The following is a 26,443-nucleotide window of genomic DNA, read 5'->3' as shown; positions in this document are numbered from 1 at the left end:
TGTCTAGGTGTTTAGGCATTTATTTATTGTAAAAAGTGTAAGATTGTGATCTAAGATAAAACTTAAAGGGGAAGAAACTTCACTTAAATTTGTGAAAAACATAAATTTTTACCTGTATTGATGATCAAAATTGAAACAGCTCATTTTTCCTCAGTGAAGATGTCATTAGAGAGTTGTAGATGTTTCAATGTAAAGAGATATTAGCTCAGTGGATCTTAAACGAAGAAGGACAATGGCGTTTGGGCAGAATTGGGTTTAATCATCTCAGCTAGTTAACTGCCTTCCATGACCTTAATGTAGTCCAGAGAGGTACCACTTTGTGGTGACTCGAAGATGTGTTCTCATTCTCTTTATGTGTTACTTAAATTCTTCTTGTTTGAAATTTGCTGATTGCTCCTTGTCCTCTCTCCTTATTAGAGGGAAAGTTTTCACTGTGGTTCATTTGCATTTTCAAAACTTACTCAGAAGCTCATAGTTTCTTGCTTCCTCTTTCAACAGAATCCTTTGGGGCAATGTTTCTTTCCACGAAAAAGAATATTTTTGGTGATGGCTGGCCATGACTTTGGTTTAGACCCCATTAAAATTAAGTATGGGTCAGAAAGAATGTATTATTTGTAATGGAACCTGAAGATTAATTAACACACACACTTCGAATGAAATGTTTAATTCTTCATTGGGGAGGGTATATGGTATGGTGAGTGCTGTGAATCACGTAAGACTGATGATTCACAGACCTGTACCCTTGAGACAAATAATACATTATATATTAATAAAAAAAAAGAAATGTTTAATTCTTCTTCTCAGAAATGAGAGTTTCTGGTTTTTTTTTTTGTTTTTTTTTTTTTTTATACTTTGTCTGATTCCCTGAGCTAACGAGGGACACTTCTTTAAGACAACACTCATTCCTGGAGATGGAACCCTTTGGACGTGCAGCCGAGCCAGACTCCGTCAATGGAATCTTCTGCAGCTTGTTCATTTCTGGTTCTCATCATCTGGGACAGGGATTCCTTACATGGGAACTTGACCTTTCAATTGCTTGAAGGAAGCTAACCTTTGCTCTCAGGGTAGTCTGAGATGTGAAAGCTTGTCTTTCTTGTTTCACAGCACACATAATGAAATGAACTAGATAGAGACTCGATGGGCTTAATTCTTTAGCTCATCAAGGCAAGAAGCCCAGGGTTCTGTTTGAAATAATAATGGTTACTGTTAGTCCAAGCTAAATCTTGACATATTGTGTTTATAAGAACTGATGCACACCAGAAGATAACTTGGTTTTTTTTTTTTTTTTTTTTTTTTTTGTCCTTCAGGTTCTTGTCCTCATGAATGCCTTAACGGAGCTTTCTGCTCTAAGACTGGTACATGTGACTGTCAAATATTTCAGGCACTTGGGACACGGTGCCAGATTGGTAAGTTTCAGGGCTACTTGAGAGAATTATAAATGAAGGAGAACTTTAAGGTGTAATTGGCTACATCCGTGTTCATGCACTGGGAGATGAGGCAATCGTAATATGCATTAACTTGTGTCCATAATTCATTCCCACAATTTAGAAATAATGTAAAAGAAAATGCATATGTCCACTCTCCCTTCTCACTGATCTCTACTACTTCCTCAGGTTGTTTTTTTTTTTTTTTCCATTTCATGGATAGATGATATCAGTCCATTAAACCAGGTTCTTACTCATTTCTGGTTTTGCTTTATAAATTAGACTTATTATTTGGAGCCACTCTTTTTCTTACTTTGAATTAATTGGACATTCTGTATATAAAATAGACACAGTTTTGAGAGTCCTTCAAAGGCAGAGGGTTCTTTAAAACATTTTTAACCACATTGTCTGGGATAGGTTCCTACCTCAATAAGGATAAGTATTAATTTGTTTAATAAGTATTTATGGAGTACCTACTAAATCCCAGACCTGCCACTGGGGATACAATAGTGAGTAATATAGACATGCTTCTGCTCTCTGGGAGGTTACAGTCTAGAAAAAGGAACAATGCATAAGGGATACATATTCGTTATACTTATACCACATGCTGAAAAGGAAAGTACAAGATTCTGTGAAAATCTGCAATGGAGGTAAGGCATACTGTCAGAGAAGACTGAACAATGAATCGCTCTGTTTTTTCCTGGAAAGGACGATGTTGGTCAAGGCTAAAAAATTTAGGTAAAATTACAAAAAAAAAAAAAAAAAAAGGCAATGATTGTACCTTATCTCTGTGCTCCCTACAGCAGCGCGCATTAAAATGTTTTATATTGAGTTTTGGTAAAGGTCATTGATTTCCATGTTATTCTAAAGGGAAAGATCTAGAAAATTAATATAGAATAGAGGGTTATCCACAAAGGGAAGAAGGGAGGTAGTCACAAAGACGATATGAAATGAAGTTGTATGATTTAAGATGAATATTGTTTGAAATTTGGCCAGTTTAAGGCTATGAATTCCTAAATTCCAGCATCCTTTGGATGACTAATGCTCCCCATCCCAAGGTCTCAGACATATAAACATGATCTTTCTTTTGTCAGTGGTTATTTTTCTTTGTGAGTACTATTGAGATATTTTTGAAAGAATTGCAGAGTCTGGAACACTCTAGAGCTGCTTATGCAAATATTTAGGGCACTCGGTGATAACATTTCTTTCTTTTCTAAGCCACTGTGTTTGTTTTATCTCTATTACCTTCTTTTACTGTATCATTTTCCTTACTATTCTCTTCTTCTAGTCTTCTTCTGGAAGCAAAATTTAAAGACGTTTCTAACACAAAACCTTTCTTCAAAACAACTTGGAGACCATATTTTCCTTTAGAAGAGTTTAATAGTTTTGAGAACAACTCAAAATTTTATATTGGTCGTTTCTTTCTGTGATATTGACCACCAAAGAATAAAATATTTATTTTCATGAAAATTGGAATCACCTACCATAACTGAACCTTGCCAGAAACAGGATATAATTTCTTTTATTCAATTAAATATTGTCTTATTTCTTTTCAGTGCCAAACATGGGCAATGGCAGAGATGGGATTTGCAAAACCTGGGGACAGTACCACTTTGAAACTTTTGATGGCATTTACTATTATTTCCCAGGAAACTGTTCTTACATTTTTGCAAAGGACTGTGGTAATTTGGAGCCTCAGTACACTGTATGGGTAGGTGATCCTAGGGCATAATTAACTTAAAGATTTTTTTTTTCCTGGCAAAGTCTATATTTTTAAAGGCGTGCGCAAATGATGGAAAATATATAATAATCATAGTGCAAATACTTGGGGCTCTGACTGGAGAAGGAGAAGGATTCATTTTTAATGGGATGGACCCAATTTGTAGCTAAATTGAGTCTATCTTATTGAGATGGAGCTTTGGACGGGGAGAAGAAGGGTTTGGATCCATGTGGGAGAGAGTTATAGGTAATGCAAAATGTCTATATTACAATGTCATAATATCACTTCTGGTTCATATCCCCATTATTCAGATTGTATTCAAACATTTTGAAGAGGGCGTGGGTTTGGATGCTAACCAAATTGCTCATACAGATTTCTTTCCTGATGCTACCATTGTGATGTTCCCCTGGATTAATTTTTTTTGAAGGCACCCCTTAGTGTGATCAGAGGCTGGCATTCAGGAAATGGAGCACAGAAGCAAGGCCCAAGGACATAGAGACAGGCACTTACTAGGTTGGTTCATACTGTATAATTGAGTGCAGAGAGATAGTGTTTAGCTGAACTCTTGATTTGGAAGAATTCCTAAGAGACTGCTCAGAATGCAAGCTGCAGAGTGGCTCTAGTTGAAGTAAAAAAGTCAGGACTCTTTCCCTGTCGCACTCTCTTGCCCTGACTTTCTAGCTGTCTCCAAGCAGAGTCATGAGACAGCTGTGCTATCCTGTTCTAAAGCTAGAACTCTCCATAGGCATCATTTGTTCAAACCTCTGTTTTCTTTTTCCCTTCTAATTTAAATTGAAGTTGCCTAAATTCTCCTCTCCTAGGTGGTGCAAATTTTAAAAAGTAGGATTTGAAGTTTTTTAAGAGCAACAAAAGCCTTGTGACCCAGAAAGGAAATGAGGTCTACTGAAAGTTAACTTATGAGGCATAAGGATAAAAAAATCCTCTGTGTCTTTAGATAGGGAAGTCAGTGGCAAGCATCTTCAGTATTTACAGAGCTCCTGCTTTCAGCCACTTATTGTCTGTTTCTCCTCCACTCTCTCGCTGGGTTTATCACTCAAACACCTTCTGACTCCCTCATTGAAATGTTCTTGTCCAGGGTCTCACCCTTCTGAAGAATAAAGTGTCAACTAGATAATCTATCCTTTGATAATGGCACACAATGCTGAACTGTGCTCCCAGAGCTAATTTTGTTTCTACTTAGCTCTGTTTTAGCTGGTGGAATTTTCTTTCTAGGCAACAAATTCCTTCATTTTAAATGTCATCTTTCCCCTGAATATGGAAATAGTTCTTCTTTTTTCTTTCTTTCTCTCTTTCTTTCTTTCTTTTTCTTTCTTTCTTTCCTTCCTTCCTTCCTTCTTCCTTTCTCTTTCTTTCTTTCTTTAGATTTTATTTATTTATTTGAAAGAGAGAGAACACAAGTTGGGGAGGGGGCAGAGAGAAAGGGAAAGGTAGACACCCCGCTAAGCAGGGTGCCAATGTGGGGCTTGATCCCAGGACCCTGAGATCATGACCTGTGCCTAAGGCAGATACTTAACTGACTGAGCTTTCCAGGTGTCCCTGTTCTCACCTTTGATAAACTTAAACCTCTTAACAAGCTACAAGTTATAAGATGACATGTAAGTGGTTTTACTCAAAAATTAGTCTAATCTTTTACAAGAAAATTCTCATGTCTTTTATACTTCTTGAAGTAGTTTACTTTTCTTGTAGAAAATTTAAAAAATTTCAGAGAAGTCTACAAAAATAGTGTTTGAACTACTGCTATATAGACTGCAGTCAATGGCCATTTGGGCTCTGTCCATCCTTTGGCTAATGTAGATAATACTGCTATAAACATCAGGCTGCATGTATCCCTTCGAATCTGTATTTTTGTATTCTTTGGGTAAATACCTAGTAGTGCAATTACTGGGTCATAGGATAGTTCTATTTTTAACTTTTTGGGGACCCTCCATATTGTTTTCCAGGATATCACTCAGCCATCAGAAAGAATGAAATCTTGCCATTTGCAATGACATGAGTGAAGATAGAGAGTAATATGCTAAGCAAAGTCAGTCAGTTAGAGAAAGACAAATACCACATGATTTCACTCATGTGCGGAATTTGAGAAACAAACAGATGAACATATGGGAGGGGGGAAAAGAGCGAGGGAAGCAAATCATAATAGACTCTTAAGGTTAGAGAACAGACTGAGGATTGTTGGAGGGTGGGGGGATGGTCTAGAGGGTTGATGGCTACAAAAGCGGGCATTTGGCATGATGAGCACTGGGTGTTGTATGTAAGTGAAGAATCACTAAATTCTACTCCTAGAACCAATACTACCGTGTATGTTAACTAACTAGAATTTAAATAAAAATTAAAAAATAGAGTTAGCACTGCTAATGGCTTTACATATTTTCTTCTACTCTTTTTTCTCTGAATTTTAAACACATTTATAATCTTGAAATCAGACTATGTATAATTTTCTGTCTGAGATTTTCACCTGGTATTTATGTTAAGAACTTTCTTCCATGTCAAATATTCTTGAAAAACCAAAATTTTTATTAGCTATCTTTGTTCCAATTTATGGAATATTCAAAATCCTTACTTATGCCCTGTTTTAGAAATTTAGATTTTAAAAAAATATTTTCAGTCTTTTTTTTAAAAAAGATTTTATTTATTTATTTGACAAAGACAGAGATCACAAGTAGGCAGAGAGGCAGGCAGAGAGAGAGGGGGGAGGAAGCAGGCTCCCTGCTAAGCAGAAAGCCCAATGCGGGGCTCAATCCCAGGACCCTGGATCATGACCTGAGCTGAAGGCAGAGGCTTTAACCCACTGAGCCACCCAGGCGCCCCTTTTCAGTCTTTTAATACATACATTGATCAACATCTTTATGCATATATCCTTTTTCTATTCCTGATCATTTTCTTTTTCAATTTAATTTTACTTTTATAAAAATAATATCTGTACATAGTTTTAAAAATTTATCTAAGGCATGTGAAGCAAAAATGTAGCCCCTGCTTGCTTTCACTCTCAACCTTAGCGAAAATCTGTCTCCCAAAGGCAATTGCTTCAACTCCTTAAGCTATTTCTTCTGGCTTTTACATTACATGCCCAAATATGCTATTATTTCTTTATCTTTCAAGTTAAGCCTTATTCAATCATTTCCTGCTACAGAAGATGGAATCATCTTTGTTATGCCATCTTTCCTGCCCCTCACACACACACACACACACACACACACATACACACACACACACACACACACACACACACACTCTCCTTCCCTCCTCTTTACAGAGTTGTATCGTCATCTCAGGTTAAATGATATGTGGTTTATTATTGTGATTTACATATAACACATATATGTATGTATATATGAATTCATATAAATATTATTTAGAACTGAGCCCAGTAGTTTATTATGATTTTGTTTCTCCTCTTTGTGCATTTGTATAGAGTTATTATCTATACAATTATCCATTTTTTTTTGTTTGCGACACTTACATACTCTAATCACTAATTTTTTTTTCTTTAAACTCTTTAGCCCCATAAATTTCTTCTCAGTATGGTCAGATATTTATACTTTACTTTTTGAACCTTTGAAATTAACTTTGGAATAGAGTAAGATAATCTTACATTCTTCTCCTTTCTTGTCTTCTTGTTTTCTTTATTCTTTCTCTTTTTCTCTTCCTCCCTCCCTCCCTCCCTTCCTTCCTTCTTCCTTCCCTTCCCTTCCTTTTCTCTTTCTTTCTTTCCCTAAACTAAATTTCCCATCAAATTTTGAGAAGTAATCTTTGTCTTTCCTAAAATATTATTTTATTTTTAGAGCAATTTTATTTTTAGTGAGGTTGTTAGTCACTTTTGCAACCTCTAGGTATTGCATTGTATAGAGCTCCATTTCATGAGTCTCTAACATGACATGGACATGAAAACTACAAATGTGTTTCTTTGTGGTGCTCTACTGTCTTTCTGTCAGAATTAATTTTTTTCTAGTGCATACCAGGTATCTTTAAAATAATAAGTCAGTCAGAGAAAGACATATACCATATGATTTCACTCATATGTGGAATTTAAGAAACAAAACAGATGAACATAGAAGAAGGGAAAGAAAAATAGAATAAGATTAAGACAGAGAAGGAGGCAAACCATAAGAGACTCTTAACTATAGGGAACAAACTGAAGGTTGTTGGAGGGGAGATGGGTGGGGGTGTGGTAATTGGGTAATGGACATTAAGGAGGGCACTTGAAGTCATGAGCACTGGGTGTTGTATGCAACTGATGAATCACTAAATTCTACCTCTGAAACCAATACTATACTGTATGTGAACTAACTTGAATTTAAATAAAACCTTGAAAGAGAAAAAAAGAATGTTGAGACTCAACATGTAAAGATTCAGCTCATTTAAAAAATATGCTGAGGGGTGCCTGGGTGGCTCAGTGGGTTAAAGCCTCTGCCTTTGGCTCAGGTCCTGGTTCCAGGGTCCTGGGATCGAGCCCCACATCGGACTCTCTGCTCAGCAGGGAGCCTGCTCCCTCCTCTCTCTCTGCCTACTTGTGATCTCTGTCAAATAAAAAAAAAAAAATCTTTTAAAAAATGCTGAATTATTTTATATTTTAAAAAGTTAATTTTGTTGTCCAATTTCTTTGATAAATCTTTTTTTTTTCTCTTGAAAATCCTAAATGTTTGTAATTTTGTGAAGTGGCATTGGTCTAACAGTGCTGTAGAACTGTAAACTGACATTGTGACTCTGGGAACTCAAATGAAGGCCTACATATCTTGTTGGTTCCAACACTTTCTATTTTTTCCCCCCTTCAAGGTTCATAATAGCCCTAAGTGCCATGGTTCAGTGTATTCCTGTTACCGGTCAATCAGCTTGTTCTTTTCAGACCAAGAGGAAATTCGTATTTATGGGCATGAAATAAAAAAGGATGGAATCAGGTAAGATATGATCATTGATATAATGAAAATAACACCGTGGACTGGTAGAATTTCCAAACATGTCATGTTTGAAATTGAATTATGAGGAGTAGAAGAAAGGATTTCTGTCAACCAATAACCTTAAAGTTATATCATACAGACATTAAAATGCAGCAGGCTCCGAGGCCAGTCAGGTGACCAGAACCTAACCAGTTTTACCTCCCTAATGTTTGTGTAGGATACACTTAGGTTTGCACAGGTACAGATGAGATTATCACATCTTTTTCCTAAGGAGATTCAGGAGAAATCTTCATAGTTCAACTCTTCAATTATACTTGCCCTCTTTCTTAAATCTTCTCTTCTTTCTTTCTTTCTTTCTTTCTTTCTTTCTTTTCTTTCTTTCTTTCTTTTTTTCTTTCTCTTTCTCTCTTTTTTTCTTTCTCTTTCTCTCTTTCTTGCATCTTCCCTCCCTCCCCTCTTTCTTCCTCCCTCCCCACTTCCTCTCTTCCTTCTCCCCTTCCCCCCTCCCTCCCTTTCTTCCTTCGCAGTTACTTAAAATATAACTAAACCTGTGGAAGTCTTTTCCAAATGTGTATGAATGAGGCTTGGGTGTCACTTGAGACTTTCTGTTAGTATTCTGACAAAGATTCAGAGCCAATCAATAACTGGCCTTCTCAAATAGATCAGAGAAAGGCCCAGTTTTGCCTTCCTAGCTACCAAGAATAAGGCCTGAGAGTTTGGGGGAAGGGGGTGTTTATTAGTTTGAAGAAAGGTTTTACATATGTAAGGTTGGAATACTGTGGAATAATCCACCTTCTAATTTAAATAAATATAGAATTAGTCAATTTTAAGATTTCTTGGCTGAGCTATGCCAGAAAAAGTAAAATGTGGGATGGAACAATTCTGTCTTTCATTTAGAATTCATTTGAACCCTGGGGATTCTTGCCAGTCTTACCAACCTGTGTACTTTTTTCTCAGTTTGGATTCCTCAAGAGGCAGCAGGTGATAGCATGAAGGGTTTTGGATGACGCTCCAGGCAGCCAAGCACTGACCTAGACTTTGTCACAGTCAGGGGACCCCAAGCAGTCTCTCACCTCTCTCAGGCTTATTTTCTTGATCATTTAGGTTCTGTACTTCTCATTTTCTTAGAAAAGAAACCTGCACCTTTTGAATGGGATAATAATGCAATTGATATGTATTTTTTGGAGCTGAATTTAAATAGTAATTTAGAATTCCTTATATGGGATTTGGGGTAACACAATGAGCTCTTTAAAAAAAATCATTATGTCTTATAAAACAAAAAAGCACCTTTCAAGTAGATTTTCAGGAATACTAACTCTTTGTTAAATCTCAGAGAAAATATTTCTTTGAGGATTTCCATTTGTATGAGAGATTCCATTTGTATGATTTGTATGATGGAAGGAGGATGGTTTTCTTATTATTCAGCTATTTTGCTTATAATAATACTGCACCTGGCCTAGGGCCTAATTCAAAGCAGGTGTTAGAGAAATATTTGCCAAAATCAAATCAAATCAAAAGTGCAAGTCTCTGCAAATTGCATCTTACCTCTCTAGACTTTGGTTCTTTCGCCTGTGAAATGAAGGGTTTTGGTACATATGAATCCATGAATAATTTTCAGCATTAATTTGTACATTCATTTTAGTTTGCATTGTGAAAATTTCCTGACTAAGTTACATGCAGTTTTTCTTAAATTTACAGTAGATAATGTAATTTTTGCTATTATCCCCTATCTCTACTAGTATCTTTTTATGTTATACACAGCTGGATAATCACAGTTAGGCATCCTCTAGTTTCAAAAATTGTGTACTTCATCAAATTTGCTGTGAAAGGGGGCACCTGGGTGGCTCAGTGGGTTAAGCCGCTGCCTTCGGCTCAGGTCATGATCTCAGAGTCCTGGGATCGAGCCCCGCATCGGGCTCTCTGCTCTCTATGGGAGCCTGCTTCCTCCTCTCTCTCTGCCTGCCTCTCTGCCTGCTTGTGATCTCTCTGTCAAATAAATAAATAAAATCTTTAAAAAAAAAAAATTTGCTGTGAAAGAATCAAATGATAAATGACCAAACCAAAAAATATCCACAGCAGAACAACTGTATCTCCATACACTTAACATTCTGTAGCAAAGAAATATCTTTATAAAATGTGATTTACTTTTTTCAAGCATAGCTTTTATAAACTTGCAAATTTAAATGACATTACTCATAGAGACTTTTACTGTGAATTTAATAGGAATTTCTCATGCTTATAATTTTTAATAAGAATAAGTTACGGTAGTAGTTAGCTGCAGTCATATTTGTCCTTCAGGGTAAAGTTTAGTTATTTTTTTATTCTTATAACTAATTCTGCATAAAAAGTGATTTGCAACCAGCTCTATACAAGTGATTACAGATATTTTGAATTGTTTCTTTGGGAATTACCATTTTGTTAATGAGTTATGTTTGATTTTATAATTTTTCTTCCATGGAGCATACTCTTTCTGGAAAGGAACTCACTAATTTGAAGTGTTTAATGTATGAACATACTAATTAACCTCCCTCTTCACTCATAGTTTTTAAGTTTCACTTAGCATGGCTATTTTAATAAAAATGATTTTTTCCTTCCATTTTCTTAATTATTAGTGCGTGCTCTTTTCTGTAATTTTCATGGATGGAAGGAGATCAGTGACTTTTCAAAAGTATTTTAGGTGATTTACTGTACTTTTAAAATGTCCAGTTGCTTAGTTTTCTTCAAGTCTCTCATTTTTCCCACTTCCTTTCTATGTGTCCATGTTTGTGAAAAGTGGAAGGACTGGACATTGGAACAGGAATTTAAATATTCAATGTGACTCTTGTTTAAATAGGCTTAATTACATCCAATTTAAAAATTTGACTATAACTCCTATGTAATACTGTATAACAAAGTATTTTATGTTCCTAATAATGTACTTTGAAGCACTAAAAATGCAAATTCTAATTAATCACGCCCAGACATTTTTCTTTTGGAAAACAATGACTTCTGCCAAGGTGACATTTTGGGGATAGAAGCTCCTATTTCCTTATAGCCACGTTTAAAACAAAATTAGACAAAGTCTGAACTCAGTGTTTTTACCTATTTGCACCATTGTTTCTCCTTACTTCAAAATTGTTGTCCAGCATTTTTAGATTATCTTGTACTCTCTAGATAAAAATAAATACATTTAAGCTCTCATTATTCTAAATAGACAAGGTTATTTTTCAGTTTTATAAAATCATTGATATTTAGCAGAAATGCATTTTTTGTTGGTTGAATAAGACATCCAATTATATGTAGAAAATCTTTACCAGTGGGGAAAATAGGTACCAATTTTGGTTGTCTTTTTATTTTGATATTGAATTTTTCCAAAATGTTGAGATTTCCTCTGTAATGGCAGCCTGGAAAATCTAGCTGCATAGTTCATTCAGTAATTTTGAATAATAATGATATTTTATTTACTTCTCAGTCACTTGAAGAAAGAAATTTATCATGTGTAATGAATTCGTCATCATAATTCTTAAATTGCCTTTATTCTATTTTTCAAGTTTAACGTTGCCTCAGACTGTTGGGCAGGTTTTCATTGAGAAACTAGCTGACTATATTCTGGTGAAAACAACCTTTGGTTTTTCATTGGCTTGGGATGGAATATCTGGAATTTACCTCAAACTGTCTCAGGAGCATAAAGGGAAATCGTGTGGTTTATGTGGAAACTACAATGACATTCAATCTGATGATTTTATCATTCAACAAGGTAAGTGCAGTAGAAGAAATGTGTGGTACTTCTGAGGTCCTCTTCCCTCACTGATCAAGCTATTTGTATCCAGAAGAGTGCAATTTATCCCAGGTTGGGTAAAATTAGAATCTATCCCTTGCCGGCTACAGTGATTTTAAGTGAAGATTGAATAGAAATATGTTTGTGTCATTCTCAAAAACCGTAAGCTAGTTTACATTTACTAAATTAAGATACAAGTCTTACTCATGTAACAAATATTAAATGAGCATTGACTTTGTGTCCTACCCTGTTGTAGGAGCTTGGGATACATCAATGAACAAAACAGACTCCCCCGTTGTCTGGGCTTATCTTTTAGTGATTCATACCCATTTGAAACAAACTTATCTACTTTTGGACAAAAGATATTTTGCCTCTAGTCTTCATAGAATGAATTCATTGACTACCAAATGATGGTTTTGTAAAGATAATAATGTGAACAGAACTTATAAAAGCTGAATGAAAACTTGGAAAGATTTGTTTTTTTTTATCATGTATAATGACATACATACCATCATTTACCTACTTATACTAAGTTATGAAACTAATCTCAGTGTGCCATTAAAAATGGGTTCTCTTTCAATTTAGATACTAGTGTGGAATGGAAACAGAATAAGAATCACAGGACACGGTTACAATTTAGGTCCACATTTCAAGGTGCGATAAAGAATACTGTTCTTAATATCAGCACTCTAGACTGTGAATCTTCCTCCAACGCTTACATGTTGTGTAACTTGAGGGAACTCATTTAATCTCTCTGATGTTCAGTTATTTTCAGCTGTAAAATAGAGATATAATTATTCTGAGTTCATAGTGTTGTCAGTAATAATAACAATATACCTTGATACTATTTATAGTAACAGTTAATATGAACATGTAGCTATATTATTCCCAACACTTACATCATCCTGTAGGGTGGCTGGCATTTTCTTAATTGTACAAAGAGGACTCAAGGGTATGTGCCCAACGCAACACAGCTTGTAAATGGTATTGTCAGGGTTGGATTAGAGACCTTACTGGCTTCCAATCCCATGCTTAGATAAATGTGTGAGAAACTGACTTAACCTGTAAAAATGCTATGTCATATGTATGTTTTATAGTATACAATTCACAGAGAAGTGTCACCTCATGTTGTGTTTTAAGAGACAGTGAAAGTCCTACTTAGAGGGTGGGTTCTGGAGTCAGATTGTGGGGTTCAAATCCTTCTTTGCCACATATTAAACTTTCTTAGTTTAATGACTTAATAATAGCATGGAGTTGCAAGGATTAACTGAGATAATCCATGTAAAACATGTAATCCAGTGTCTGGCACATCGTTAATACTGAATATGTTTTAGCTAATTTATAATCATCTCCAGGTGTTCTCAAGTAGCCTAGAATGGAGCTAATAGGAAAACATTTGATTAAAGACATTGTTTTAAGAGGCCCTTGTTAAAATGCAAACATTTTACCCAAGATGGATAAGGCATCGTCAGGATTAGTTTACTAGCACTGAGAGTACAGAACAGGGTTCCAAGCTGGTTGATTTTTCTCCTATGTAAAATGAAGATAATAGTAAAGACCTACGAGCTTCCTAACCTTTGAGGATCAAATGAGAAAATGTAAGTGAAAGTGTTCAAAAGTCTGTGAGCACCACACAGATGTACAGTATTGAGATCATCATGAATTAGTGTTTTCATTTGGATATTGAGAATGACAGAGTTCACAAACTTGGAGTTTTGAGACTCTATTAGGAAGTAGGGTTTTGGATTTAGGCAGATCAATCAGATGGTTGTTATTGATTTCTTTTTCTTTGGTGTCAAAGCTTCATGAAGAAAATAATACTCAATTCAGTTCTCAGAGTTAGAAAAGACTGTTGTGGGCAACTTCCTCCTGGGTTGTCTGGGGAATATGGTACAGAGGTGAGGCTAGAACAAAGCATCTGCTCTTGCTAGAGGAAGAGGGACTCAGGTAAGGATTTGAGCTGAGGGTCAGACAGACTTTGATAATCTGGTACATAAAATGGTGAGATAACTGGGCAGCATGCGGAAGAGTGTTAGCGGATTCTGGGTGGGAGAGGACCGGCAGGCGGCAAGTGGACTGAATTATTATTGAATTGGCAGAAGGCAAGAAGGACCCTGGAAAGTTGGTAGGAAGAGCCTAAAGAGAGATTTCAGATTTTTCATAGTTTAATTTGGTGCACAGTGTGAAGCAGAGTAATAATAATAATAATAAAAAAAAACACAATAACTTGTAAGGATGTGACTAGAACATGCCCTCCGATTTTCTCCTATTCTAATAATGCAAAAACATGTCTACATTTGAGCCGTATTACCTTTAGCTTTAGCCGTATTACCTAGCATTTTTTGAAACTCAGCCTGTTCTTTGCTGATTAGATAAAACTTCAGAGGCACTGAGGTAGTTTGATTGAAAGCCATTGAACGCACAGTTTCTTAACAGTGATTAAAATTGTATTTCTCCCTGCATTTCTATTCTTCAGGGATGACTTCACAAAGAAATGAGGCTTTTCAGAATTTCTGTGGATATAGAAATATTTTAATTGATTGTCTCAATGAGCTTCTGGTTCCATAATTCATGTTTATAGCTAGCTACACATCAAAATAGATGCCCTGGCTTACTCTTGTTTTTCCCAACATAGTAATTAATAATGCCTCATTTTCACTCTTAGAAAGAGTTCCAGTATGTGCAAGAAATTACTTTACTTGTAGCATATATTATGTGAAACATTTTAAATTTAGTTTTGCAGTCTTCCAGACAACCAATCGATATGGATTTAAAGTCTCATTATAGCCAACTTTTGGGACTTTTATTATTATGATGTCATAAAAATAGATAAATATGTAGCTATAAACTGGAATTAAAGTGAACTCTAAGGGGCTGTCCAGGTTGTTTAGTTACATTAAAATTTGTGCATAGATATTGAAATCAGTGGGCCTTCGGGTAGTATTTTCGGTCCTACAGACTCTTCAAAAAAGATGTTTTGAAATGAAATGTGACTATAGATTTACTTAAAAGTAACATTGGGGGCGCCTGGGTGTCTCAGTTGGTTGAGCATCTGACTCTTGGTTTCTGCTCAGGTCATGATCTCAGGGTTGTGAGATCCAGCCCCATGTCAGCTCCCCACTCAACAGGGAGGCTGCTTGGGATTCTTTCTCTCTCTCTCCCCTTCCAGCTTTCTCTCGTGAGCATGAACATGGGCTCCCTCTCTTTAAAAAAATAACATCAGATTTCCCTTTTTTTAAAAAAAAGTGTATTAGGGGTATCTGGGTGGCTCAGTTGGTTAAGCATCCAACTCTTAATTTCAGCTCAGGTCATGAGCTCAGGGTTCTAGTGCAGCCTGGGGCTCTGTAATCAGTAGGGAATAAGGTGGAGATTCTCTCTCCCTCTCCCTTTGCCACCCCCCACCCCAGGAGCTCCCTCTCTCTCTCTCTCTCTCTCTCTCAAATAAATAAATACACATTTAAAAATAAAAAGTATATTGGACAAGGCTGATGCTTTGTTCAGTGGAACATTTCCAGCAATATCAGAGATGATGAGGTGAGCCGGATAAACTGGAAAGCTTTAGGATTCTAGTAATCTATTTAAATTTTGCAACCCCCCCCCTTTATTTATTCATTCACTTATTTAGCAAATGTATTTTGAACCCCTACTACATGCCAGATACTAAACTAGGGAGAAGCAATCAGGGCAGCTTTGACAAACCATTGCCCTATATGTAGAAGAAGACAAAAGAAATAGAGAAAAATTAACATATAATTTTGGTAAGCAATAGCAGCTATGAAAAAAAGAATTTGGGAAAGGAGATTAAGAGCGATAGAAGAGTATCTGGTGGTAGTTCAGATCATGTGACCAAGAAGACATCTCTGAGGAGGTAGGTCATACTAAACAGACACCTAGCTGAGAGAACAGAGGGAAGATTAGAGGGAATTTTGAAGAACGGGGAGCAAAAGCAAGAGCAAGGAGGGAATGAGCTAGAGTGGAGAACAGTATAAGGCTGGTATGACTGGAGTAGACTCAGCAGGGATAAGAGAGGGAGGGGTGCATGGGAGTGGGGTGGGCAAAGGAGGTGGGGAGTAAGGGGAGTGCAGGGACCATATCGGAAAACGTCTTCCGGGCCACGGTAAAGTTTGGGATCTTACACTAAGAGAGTGAAGCATTCTTGTAGATGAACTCTCACTATCTCCCCAGCAGTTGGTGTTAACCAGCAGGCATGTTCCTATCCTGAAGATGCAGAGAGTGGTCAAACATTTGGCTTGAGATTTCTTATTCTAGTGGTGCAGAAACTTGTTGTCCATGGCAGACTGCATAAATCTAAGTGGTGAGAAACCTATAGCTCACCTCTTACTGTTGTCTTCCATGAAACTTTGGGATGTTGCCTGGTTGGTTCTGCTACATCTCTAGATTTTAGATTCAACCTTTTTTTTTTTTTTTAAAGATTTTATTTATTTATTTGACAGACAGAGATCACAAGTAGGCAGAGAAGCAGGCAGAGAGAGAGGAGGAAGCAGGTTCCCTGCTGAGCAGAGAGCCCAATGCTGGGCTCCATCCCAGGACCCTGGGACCATGACCTGAGCCGAAGGCAGAGGCTTGAACTCACTGAGCCACCCAGGCGCCCCTAGATTCAACCTTTGGCTGAATGGGGGAGCAGGATTAATTTTCACACAAGGCCCTTAACTTGTTCTCAGGCCAGGTGCTAACATGATTGAAACTTGATCTGAAGCAGAGAGCCCAGAAAGCTCACCACCAACCATCTGTCTGCTGCTGCCTGCATATTCACTCCTGAATCTTGCCTCTGCACAACGCTAGGATAGTATCACGCTTCCTTAACTGTCTGTCTTGAGCACGTTTAGAAACATTGTTGATCATATTCAGATGAAATGGATTCACTTCTTGGCCTTCTCTGAATGTCTTCTCCAGTCTTTCATTGTTTTTGTGGCTGTCTTCAGAAATCTTCACAAAATATATATATATTTTTTATTGTGGTGTACCTCAAAAATGGAAACTTGATTTTAGCAAGGTTCTGACTAATCTTAAATATAATGAAAGGCCTGTCAGAAAAATTTCATACCAAACTTTTACTTAACGTTTCTCGGTTTTAGGTGTATTTCCTCCTCTCTACAACACGCTTGGGCTAATGAGTGCTTTACTGGTGTGTATGTTGTACCATTCACTTTCAGTGCCTCTTTATGTTGCTTCAGTGATGTTTGCTTTTTTCCTTCAATGACATGAACTTTTGTTTGGTACTTACACTTTGTTCAATGCGGTGTTTTTATAAGTAATGGCATAGTCTGATATCACTGACAATCATTGGTATTTATAAAGGTATTGAACTTAACTTTTTGGCCAAGAAGTATATGTTGATGAACTGTATTTGTGTAAAGTGATGCTAATACACACATAAATATTTTGTGTATGTGTGTGTGAAATAGAGGACTATACAGAAGACATGGCTATGTTTGCAAATAGCTGGTCGGTGCACATTCCAGATGACACCAAATGTGTACCAACACCTTCAGACTTTCCAAATCCATGCTCCAGCGGAATGCCAGCATTTGAGGTAAATCTGATGTGGAAAGTCTGGGCTTGTTGGATATAATACCTATATATTGTATTTGCATATTGAATATTAAGCAGTTTTGGTGCAAACAGGACATAATTAAACCCGGTAAAATTCAGGTAATGTAACTGCAACAGGAATAACTTGAAGATAGTTCAGAAATTGTGAATGTAATAAGTTTCATGAGAGCAGTACTCTTTGTGCAAATATGTAGTTAGAAAAATGGTGGTTAAAACCGATAAGCATAAATCACCTTCCCTTTCCTGGTAAGAAGGGAAGGCCCTGCCAATAGGTCAGTAGAAAAAATGAGAGTACACTTGTATCATTAAATATGTTCTGCTGACTGCCATCCTCTTCCACACAGGCCATCTTCTTCAAGTGTCAGATTTTGTTGCAGTTCCCATTTCTGAGCTGCCATGAGTATATTGATCCGTATCTGTATATTGCCAGCTGTGTTAATGATCTTTGCAAGTAAGTGAAATAATTAGTATTTGTAATTGAATTCTCTTTGTCCAAAAAGAAGAGCAAACACCACGTCTCTAACGTAGCCCTCTGAGCAGTTCACAAAGTATAATGGAAATGTAAAACATAAACCGTACTAACAACTGTTAAAAGCTTGCTGGATAATAAGTACAGACTAAGTGGTTTATAGAAGCAGCATGAACAGAACACAGCAATTTTTAAATGGTTCGTTCCACTGTTGCCTTATGGGAGTTTAGAGATGTCAATAAATTCTTTCAAAATAATGTTTTGAAATGCACAAAATCAGACACATAAAGAAACTATATTGAAATAGAGTTATCAAAATAGTAAAAGAAATGAATTTATGATACATATGTTTTTATATGCCTTTCAAGTCTAACTATAACTACTATAATGTATTATTTGCCCCAGGGATACAGGTCTGTGAATCATCAGGCTTACACTCTTCACAGCACTCACCATAGCACATACCCTCCCCAATGTCCATAACCCACCACCCTATCCTTATCCTCCTACCCACCCCCAGCAACCCTCAGTTTGTTTCATGAGATTAAGAGTCTCTAATGGTTTGTCTCCCTCCCAATCCCATCTTTTTTCATTTTTTCCCTCCCTACCCCCCAACAACCCCTCACCCTGTCTCTCAAATTCCTCATATCAGAGAGATCATATAATTGTCTTTCTCTGATTGACTTATTTTGCTCAGCATAAATGGCAAGATTTCATTTCTTTTGATGGCTGCATAGTTATCCATAGTTATCCTATATACATATATATATACTACATCTTCTTTATCCAATCATCTGTCGATGGATATCTAGGCTCTTTCCATAGTTTGACTATTGTGGACATTGCTGCTATAAACATTGATATGCACATGACCCTTCGGATCACTACATTTGTAACTTTTGGGTAAATACACAGTAGTGAGATTGCTGGGTTGTAGGGTGACTCTATTTTCAACTTTATGAGGAACCTCCATGCTGTCTTCCAGAGTGGCTGCACCAGCTTGCATTTCCACCAACAGTGTAGGAGGATTCTCCTTTCTGCACATCTCTGCCAGCATCTGTCATTTCCTGACTTGTTAATTTTAGCCATTCTGACTTGTGTGAGGTGGTATCTCATTGTGGTTTTGATCTGTATTTCCCTGATGCTGAGGGATGTGGAGCACTTTTTCATGTGTCCATTGGCCATTTGGTTGTCTCCTTTCCAGAAATGTCTGTTCATGTCTTCTGTCCTTTTCTTGATTGGATTATTTGTTCTTTGGGTGTTGAGTTTGGTAAGTTCTTTATAGATTTTGCATACCAGCCCTTTATCCGATATGTCATTTGTGAATATCTTCTCCCATCTGTCAGTTGTCTTCTGGTTTTCTTGACTGTTTCCTTTGCTGTGCAAAAGCTTTTGATCTTGATGAAGTCCCAATAGTTCATTTTTGCCCTTGTTTCCCTTGCCTTTGGTGATGTGCCTAGGAAGAAGTTGCTGCAGCTGAGGTTGAATAGGTTGCTACCTGTGTTCTCCTCAATGATTTTGATGGATTCCTATCTCTCATTGAGGTCTTTCATCCATTTTGAATCTATTTTTGTGTGTGGTGTAAGGAAATAGTCCAGTTTCATTGTTCTGCATGTGGCTGTCCAATTTTCCCAACACCATTTGTTGAAGAAATTGTCTTTTTTCCATTGGACATTCTTCCTTGCTTTGTAGAAGATTAGTTGACCATAGAGTTGAGGGTCTATTTCTGGGCTCTCTATTCTGTTCCACTGATCTATGTGTCTGTTTTTATGCCAGTACCATACTGTCTTGATGATGACAGCTTTGTAATAGAGCTTGAAGCCCACCATTGTGATGCCTCTTGCTTTGTTTTTCTTTTTCAACATTGTTCTGGCTATTTGGGATCTTTTCTGCTTCCATAGAAATTTTAGGATTGTTTGTTCTATTTCTAAGAAAAAAATTGATGGTATTTTGATAGGGATTGCATTAAATGTGTAGATTGCTCTAGGTAGCATAGACTTTTTAAGAATATTTCTTCTTCCAATCCATGAGCATGGAAGGTTTTTCCATTTCTTTGTTTCTTCCTCAATTTCTTTCATGAGTATTCTATAATTTTCTGAGTATAGATTCTTTGCCTCTTTGGTTATATTTATTTCTAGGTATCTTATGGTTTTGGATGTAATTGTAAATGGGATTGACTCCTTATCATAAAAACCATCTATGAAAGACCCACAGAGAGTATCATTCTCAAAGGGGAAAAACTGAGAGCTTTTCCCCTCAGGTACAGCAGGGATGTCCACTGTCACCACCGCTATTCCACATAGTACTGGAAGTTCTAGCCTCAGCAATCAGACAACAAAAAGAAATAAAAAGCATCCAAATCAGCAAAGAAGAAGTCAAACTCTCACTCTTTGCAGATGGTACGATACTTTATGTAGAAAACCCAAAAGATTCCACTCCCAAACTCCTAAAACTCATATAAGAATTCAGTGAAGTATCAGGATATAAAATCAATGTACAGAATCAGTTGTGTTTCTATACACCAACAACAAGACAGAAGAAAGGGAAATCAACTGATTTCTTAAGTGGTGTGTTGGAGGTGAAGAGGCCGGGTTTGGGGGCAGAGCAGCCATGCAATACCAAAGAAAGATGTTGTGTTATAAATCAAGTGAGTGGGCCTTTATTAAATAGAAGTGAGAAGCTACCAGAGTTAGCCTTTTATGTGTCTCAATATTTCACCCAGGACTAGTCTTCCTTACGTCCCTTCTCCCCTAAAGGAACTTCTCTTCATTTCTTATTTATTTATTTGTCAGAAAGAGAGAACAGGCAGGGAGAGCAGCAGGCAGAGCAGGCAAAGAGAGAAGCAGGCTCTCTGCTTAGCCACCCAGGCGTCCCTTCATTTTTTATATTACAGGATGACACCACTAAGATCCTGTATCAGGAGAATAGAATTGTGAATCTGCTGAACACAGATTAATTTCCTGCTTACATTATTATAGTATTTTGAATTCAATTCAACACACATTTGCTCAGCAGCGATTCTGAGCTGAGCATTGTGCCACATCTTGGAAAAACAGCAACAGCTTAGACATGGACCCTGTCCTAGGAACTCACATTCTAATGGGGGAGAAACAGGTCACATGTTCTAAATGTGGTGTATTGTGGCTGTGGAGGAGAGGATTTCTGGCTTTATCAGGAAATGCCTACCACAGTTCCACAAAGGAGATGACATCTGAGTTGGAATTGAGAGGATGATAAAATAATCTTTTAATGTATGCCCTCCTATTTCTGCTTTGAGAATGATAAACTTACCCTCAGTTTGTTCTCTATACTTAATAGTCTCTTATGGTTTGTCTCCCTTTCTTTTCTTTTTTTTCCTTTCCTTATGGAGGGGAGGTAGGTAGGGGATGGGCTAAATGGGTTGTGGGCATTAAGAATGGGCAATGGGCACTAAGAACGGACACTTGTTGGAATGAGCACTGAGTTTTATATGTAAATGATGATATCCTTAATTCCACTCCTGAAACCAATTTTACACTGTATGTTAACCCTCTAGAATTTAAATAAAAATTTGAAACAAACATTGATAAACCTAGCAACAAGGAAATGCTTCTAACTTTGCCATTCCAAAGTTAATTGATTTAAAACAATTATTATTTCATGCTCATTTTTATTATTAAAGTGAATATCCAAAATGGAGCAAATAAGCTCATTTTCCACTCAGTAAATTAGAATTATAATTTCTTTCTTGCCCAGTTGTTATGAATTTTTGCGTGATGCCATATGTCACGGGCCTGGCATGGATCCTAGAGTAAACATATATACTTAAGAAATGACAGCTATTTTAATAATAGTTGCAAGGGTCTGGAAAACCAATATTCAGATACTTTGTTAACATTCTCTTTCTTTTTTTCCCCATTTTCTTCAAAACAATTTTACTGGATAAATGTCTATATTATAATCCCATTTCTTTTTTTAAGTGTTATTTATTTATTTATGTTAGTTACCATACAGTTCATCATTAGCTTTTTCCTTTTTTTTAAGACTTTATTTATTTATTTATTTATTTTTGCAAAGAGAGGCATGACGAGAGAGGGAACACAAGCAGGGAGAGTGGGAAAGGAGAACGGGCTTCCCACAGAGCTGGGAGTCCTACACGGGGCTCAATCCCAGGATCCTGGGATCATGACCTGAGCCAAGGCAGAAGCTTAAGGACTGAGCCACCCAGGTGCCCCTACATCATTAGTTTTTGATGTAGTGTTCCCTTTGTTAACTGTCAAAGCCTCTATTAATTATAGAAAACAAGACACATCTTTAAACGTAAATCAGAAACTTCCTATCTTTCTAGGAATTCAACAATTTTAGCCTACCCACTTTTTCAGAGAATTTTCTTGTTTGGAGGTTTAGAATATTTTCTAAGCTTCTGAAGTTTATATGCTCTGCCCTTTTTTTTCCTCTAAAGCTCAGTTAATTGGACTCAGTAAGCTGCGTGACTCCAATTACAGTAGCACAGGAGAAGTGCAACTTGAGATGCGTGGCTCTTACAACAGAGATACTGAAAATGCTAGGGTTCACAAAATACAACATTCTTAAGGTCATTATCTTGTAAGATGTTTAACTATTCAATTTTGAATTTGAATTGGGTTGAAAAACAAGTCTACTCCCTTATTACCAACCCTGCTTATTTTATAGATGCTGTGTTAACCTGCTATGGGAATTGACAGACCACTTATATTTGTTCGTGGGGCTTCTAGAGTGATTATAAGAAAACAATGAAGGATTATTTACTCTTGAAAATATTATAAAAGTAACTAGCTTTAGCAATTTAAACTTGAAAGAATTAAAAATAAAGAACAAAAAAGGAATAAAAATCTTTTAAATCTTAAGTGCTATTTATTCCATCTTTCAAAACTGCTGTTTTATTAGTACTAGTTTTATTTCAGCATATATACTACTTACAACATTGTATCTTGGAAATAATTTTCATATTTGGTGCTTTTATATGTGCATCAAATTTGATATATATATCATATTTGGTGCTTTTATATATTTTATATTTATATATTTAGTATATATATAAAATATATAAAAGCACCAAATATATATATAATATATATATAATATATTATATTTATATAATTTATATTTATAGATGTAAATATATAAATAAAAATTTATTTCTATTTATTAATAGGATTTATAAGGTCTAGGATACTTGTTGTGGGAGCAAAGTGATACATACAAAGATTCAGGGCAGAATGTCATAATTAAACTAGGAAATTTTTTCGGTACAGGTACTCTTTTAAATCAAAAGAAGAGTGGCCAAATTATTAAAATAGTTTGATGAGGACAATTTACCCAGGCCCTTTTAAGCTGGGATCTCATGCTAATATGTTTTCTGCATTATTGTATACGATGTGTACATGCTGACATCAGTTTATACTAGAATATTCACCATGCACTCAGTATTTCTAGAGATCAGGAGCTCAAAGGCTTGGTTTCTGCCAATATTTCCAGTGTGACTGTGGTTCTGTCTTTTCACTTTCCAGAACTGATGATGATGAAACCTATTGCCGAGCAGCCACCGAGTACGCCAGAGCCTGTTCCCATGCTGGCTACCCTATTCAAGACTGGAGAGATGACTTTCCAGCATGTAGTAGGTTTTTTTAATTTCCTAAACCCTGTGTATTTTTGTTAATGTCAGGTTTTTCCTAGCACTTAACACTAATGGTTTGCTAGGATTTGTCATTGACACAATAACAGCGGTAAACTCGGATACTTTTTGAAACACTGTACTTTCTTGGAAAGAGAGGTGAGTAGATTTGATTGACAGCTCCCGTGTTTGCCCATTTTAGCTGATAAATGTGATGATAGCTTCGTCCACCGGGATTGTATCAGTTGTTGCCCACCAACCTGCACATTCGAGAAACAGTGTCTCGGGAGCAATCTCCATTGTCTTGATGGATGTTACTGCGCGGATGGTAAGCACTTCATGCAAGAAATGATGTCTGTACTCAGGGAATCCAGAATCTAGTGATCTAAGAATCATATCATAATGTGGCAGTCTCAGGACATTAGCGCTGTTGCAATTTTCTCTCCTTGTAGGATTTGGCCCCAAGGTGACTAGGAAGGATGGCTGCTTTTCTACTTTGTACATTTCCCAAGAGTTTTGCAATCCAAAATCCTGAAGTTAGCCATGACAAATCTTTTGTTCTTGGATATTTAAGGACATTTAATAATTTGTATATTTTCATATTTTGAAGATAAAAGTAACTTCAAAAAAAAGCCTTGCATTCTGGCAGCATAAAATTTTAGTCCTGATGCAGTTTTAATATTTGAAATTAGAAGTGACATAGCAAGTGATGCAGGTGAGATTTAAAATTAGGAATGACTGCTATACTGATAGACCTTAACCAAGAACACTGAGGATTTATTCAAACCCTTTTAGTTTTACAGATTAAAAAAAATAGAATCCCAGAGATGTTAAGTGTTTTTCCTAACTTAATATGAGCAAGGACTACTTGGAATCAGATCTGTTGACCTCAGTCCTTTGGTCTGTCAGTTCTACTCAAAGCATAATCTTTAGACCAATGCCAGGCCTGAGCTGTTTGTTACCAATACAATAAAGAGTTTGAACCAGAATAATAATCCATGTGCCAAAATATAAGCCAATGCTTCCTTCACCTAGGAATTCTTACTCTGAAAAAAGGTCAGCCAAATGAAGCCTGTGCTCAGTAACATGGTTGACTTACATTCTGGCTCAACCATCTTTCCTCATGAGAGAGGCAGCAAAGGTCGGTCGTCTGCCCTGGTCCTCTGAGTATGACTCCCTGGCTCTTTGTTATCAGTGTGACAGTAGTGGAAGTCTCTCATTCTGAGATGAACAAAAGTTAAATCAAGAATATGTGTTCACTCTCCTTCCTCCCCCTTCTCTCGAAAGCAAGGAAATACTGTCTAGTTGTCTTTATTCTGTAGAACGAAACTTGAGTTTTTGAGGGCAAATCATGGGATAAAAAAGTGGAAATCACCAAAATAGACCGTTAGGAGATAGCTACTGATTGAGTTAGAACCAGGTTGTCAGTAACCTCTTTACAAGTAAAAATAAGTAAATATATAAATAATAAAATTGTATTTTCAACACCTGGTGTAAACAGGTGTTCAATAAAAGTTGATTGAATTATTATGTTAAAAGAACACATTTTTATTATTTCTTTTGAGAATTTAATACATATTTTTCTTAAATAGGCCTCATAATGGACAATGGGACTTGCATCTCCTTGGAAAACTGCCCATGTAGTTTTCATGGATTAGCTTATTCAGTTGGTTCAAAAATTGAACAAGAATGTACTGAATGGTATGTGATTAATGTGCAACCAGTAATTTCTGTGCACCTGTCTAGTTGGTATCTTTACCATGATATATGTTTCAAGGAGCATACTTGTTACAGATTTTCTTCTAAAAATTCCAAGACATGGTTTGCATCTTATTAAAGTCTGTACGGGAGTGGGGCACGGGGTCATACAGATTTTCATATTTTAAAGATGAAAGCAAGTTCAAAAAAAAGTTGGAAAAAATGTAGAAAATCTATCACTTCTTTTATAATTCTTCTCCCTTCCCTTGGCAATAATTCCATCAAATCATATGGCCATGTAAGACACCTGTCTGTTGCATTTTCTTTTCATTTTTAACTAGTACTTTGGATGTACTTTTCCTATTAGAATCTGACAGTGCTCCTGGCCTTCTCTATTTGGTACTTGAAAAAGTGACGCTCTATATTGCCAATCCTTGGCCATGGTGACATACATTTAGAATTTCTTATTACATCAGATAATTAAGACTATTCTAGGAAAGCATTGAATCCTCCAGGGAAGTCTTCCAAAGAAACAGGTATAAATGTCATCAGGCCTTTTTCCTGTTGCTGTCAGTGTAATATAAGTGACATGTTCTTAGACGCTCATTTAAACTCCTGCCTGTCAGACACTCTGCTTCTCTCCTTCTCTCCTTAAACTCTTTTTGCTGACAGAAGGCAGAATTTATCTTACAGAAGAGGACATCTTTTCTCTTTAATGTCTGATGATACTCAAAAGAGACTTTCTTAATTTGCAATAGATGAGATAATGTATTAATTGTTCAAGAATGTTTCTCTAATAATATAGGTAAATACTTTTCATGTGTGACTTTTTAAAGTTTAAGCCATGAGAGAAGGACATAAAACAGAAGTTCTCTGCATAGGACTTTTGTTCTTGACCATTCTGTATTCCCTTTGTATCATCTTTACTGATTTAAATATGACACACAATAAATAATAATTTAGGTACTGGCTAGTCCAAATTTATCAGTTAATTGAACTTCTGTCGATGTATTTTTCAAGTCAGATTATTATGAACCTATAAATGTTGTATGTTTTGGTACATTAATCAGTACATTGATGCAAACGCTAATACAGTTTCTCTATATCAGTAATTAATAATCTTATAATTTCATTTAGTGTATGTGTTGGTGGTGTTTGGAACTGCACTGAACATGACTGTCCAGGTAAACCTTTCAAAATGTTTTTAAAGAAAAAGTCTCATTTTCTGTAAATTGAAGGAAGATAGCAATGAT

At 36.4% G+C, this 26,443-nt stretch overlaps 1 protein-coding gene across 1 annotated transcript in view; it reads left to right on the top strand.

Moving 5' to 3' along the window:
* The window catches only part of LOC111142236 (otogelin like), a 129,080-nt gene that overhangs the window by 7,183 nt on the left and 95,454 nt on the right, over nucleotides 1–26,443 (top strand). The window contains exons 5-14 of the mRNA XM_022495278.1: nucleotides 1,308–1,406; nucleotides 2,981–3,135; nucleotides 7,939–8,060; nucleotides 11,591–11,796; nucleotides 17,244–17,371; nucleotides 17,736–17,842; nucleotides 23,389–23,495; nucleotides 23,695–23,820; nucleotides 25,085–25,193; nucleotides 26,328–26,374. Coding sequence (XP_022350986.1) covers nucleotides 1,308–1,406; nucleotides 2,981–3,135; nucleotides 7,939–8,060; nucleotides 11,591–11,796; nucleotides 17,244–17,371; nucleotides 17,736–17,842; nucleotides 23,389–23,495; nucleotides 23,695–23,820; nucleotides 25,085–25,193; nucleotides 26,328–26,374 — 1,206 coding nt within the window. The remainder of the gene's footprint in view (nucleotides 1–1,307; nucleotides 1,407–2,980; nucleotides 3,136–7,938; nucleotides 8,061–11,590; nucleotides 11,797–17,243; nucleotides 17,372–17,735; nucleotides 17,843–23,388; nucleotides 23,496–23,694; nucleotides 23,821–25,084; nucleotides 25,194–26,327; nucleotides 26,375–26,443) is intronic.

This window comes from Enhydra lutris, unplaced genomic scaffold (genome assembly GCF_002288905.1).
Source record: "Enhydra lutris kenyoni isolate GAN:26980312 unplaced genomic scaffold, ASM228890v2 scaffoldscaffold7, whole genome shotgun sequence".
In the NCBI taxonomy this organism is placed as follows: Eukaryota; Metazoa; Chordata; class Mammalia; order Carnivora; family Mustelidae; genus Enhydra; species Enhydra lutris.
The sequence above is the reverse complement of the archived record's forward strand: the minus strand, read 5'-3'. Positions and strand labels throughout refer to the sequence as shown.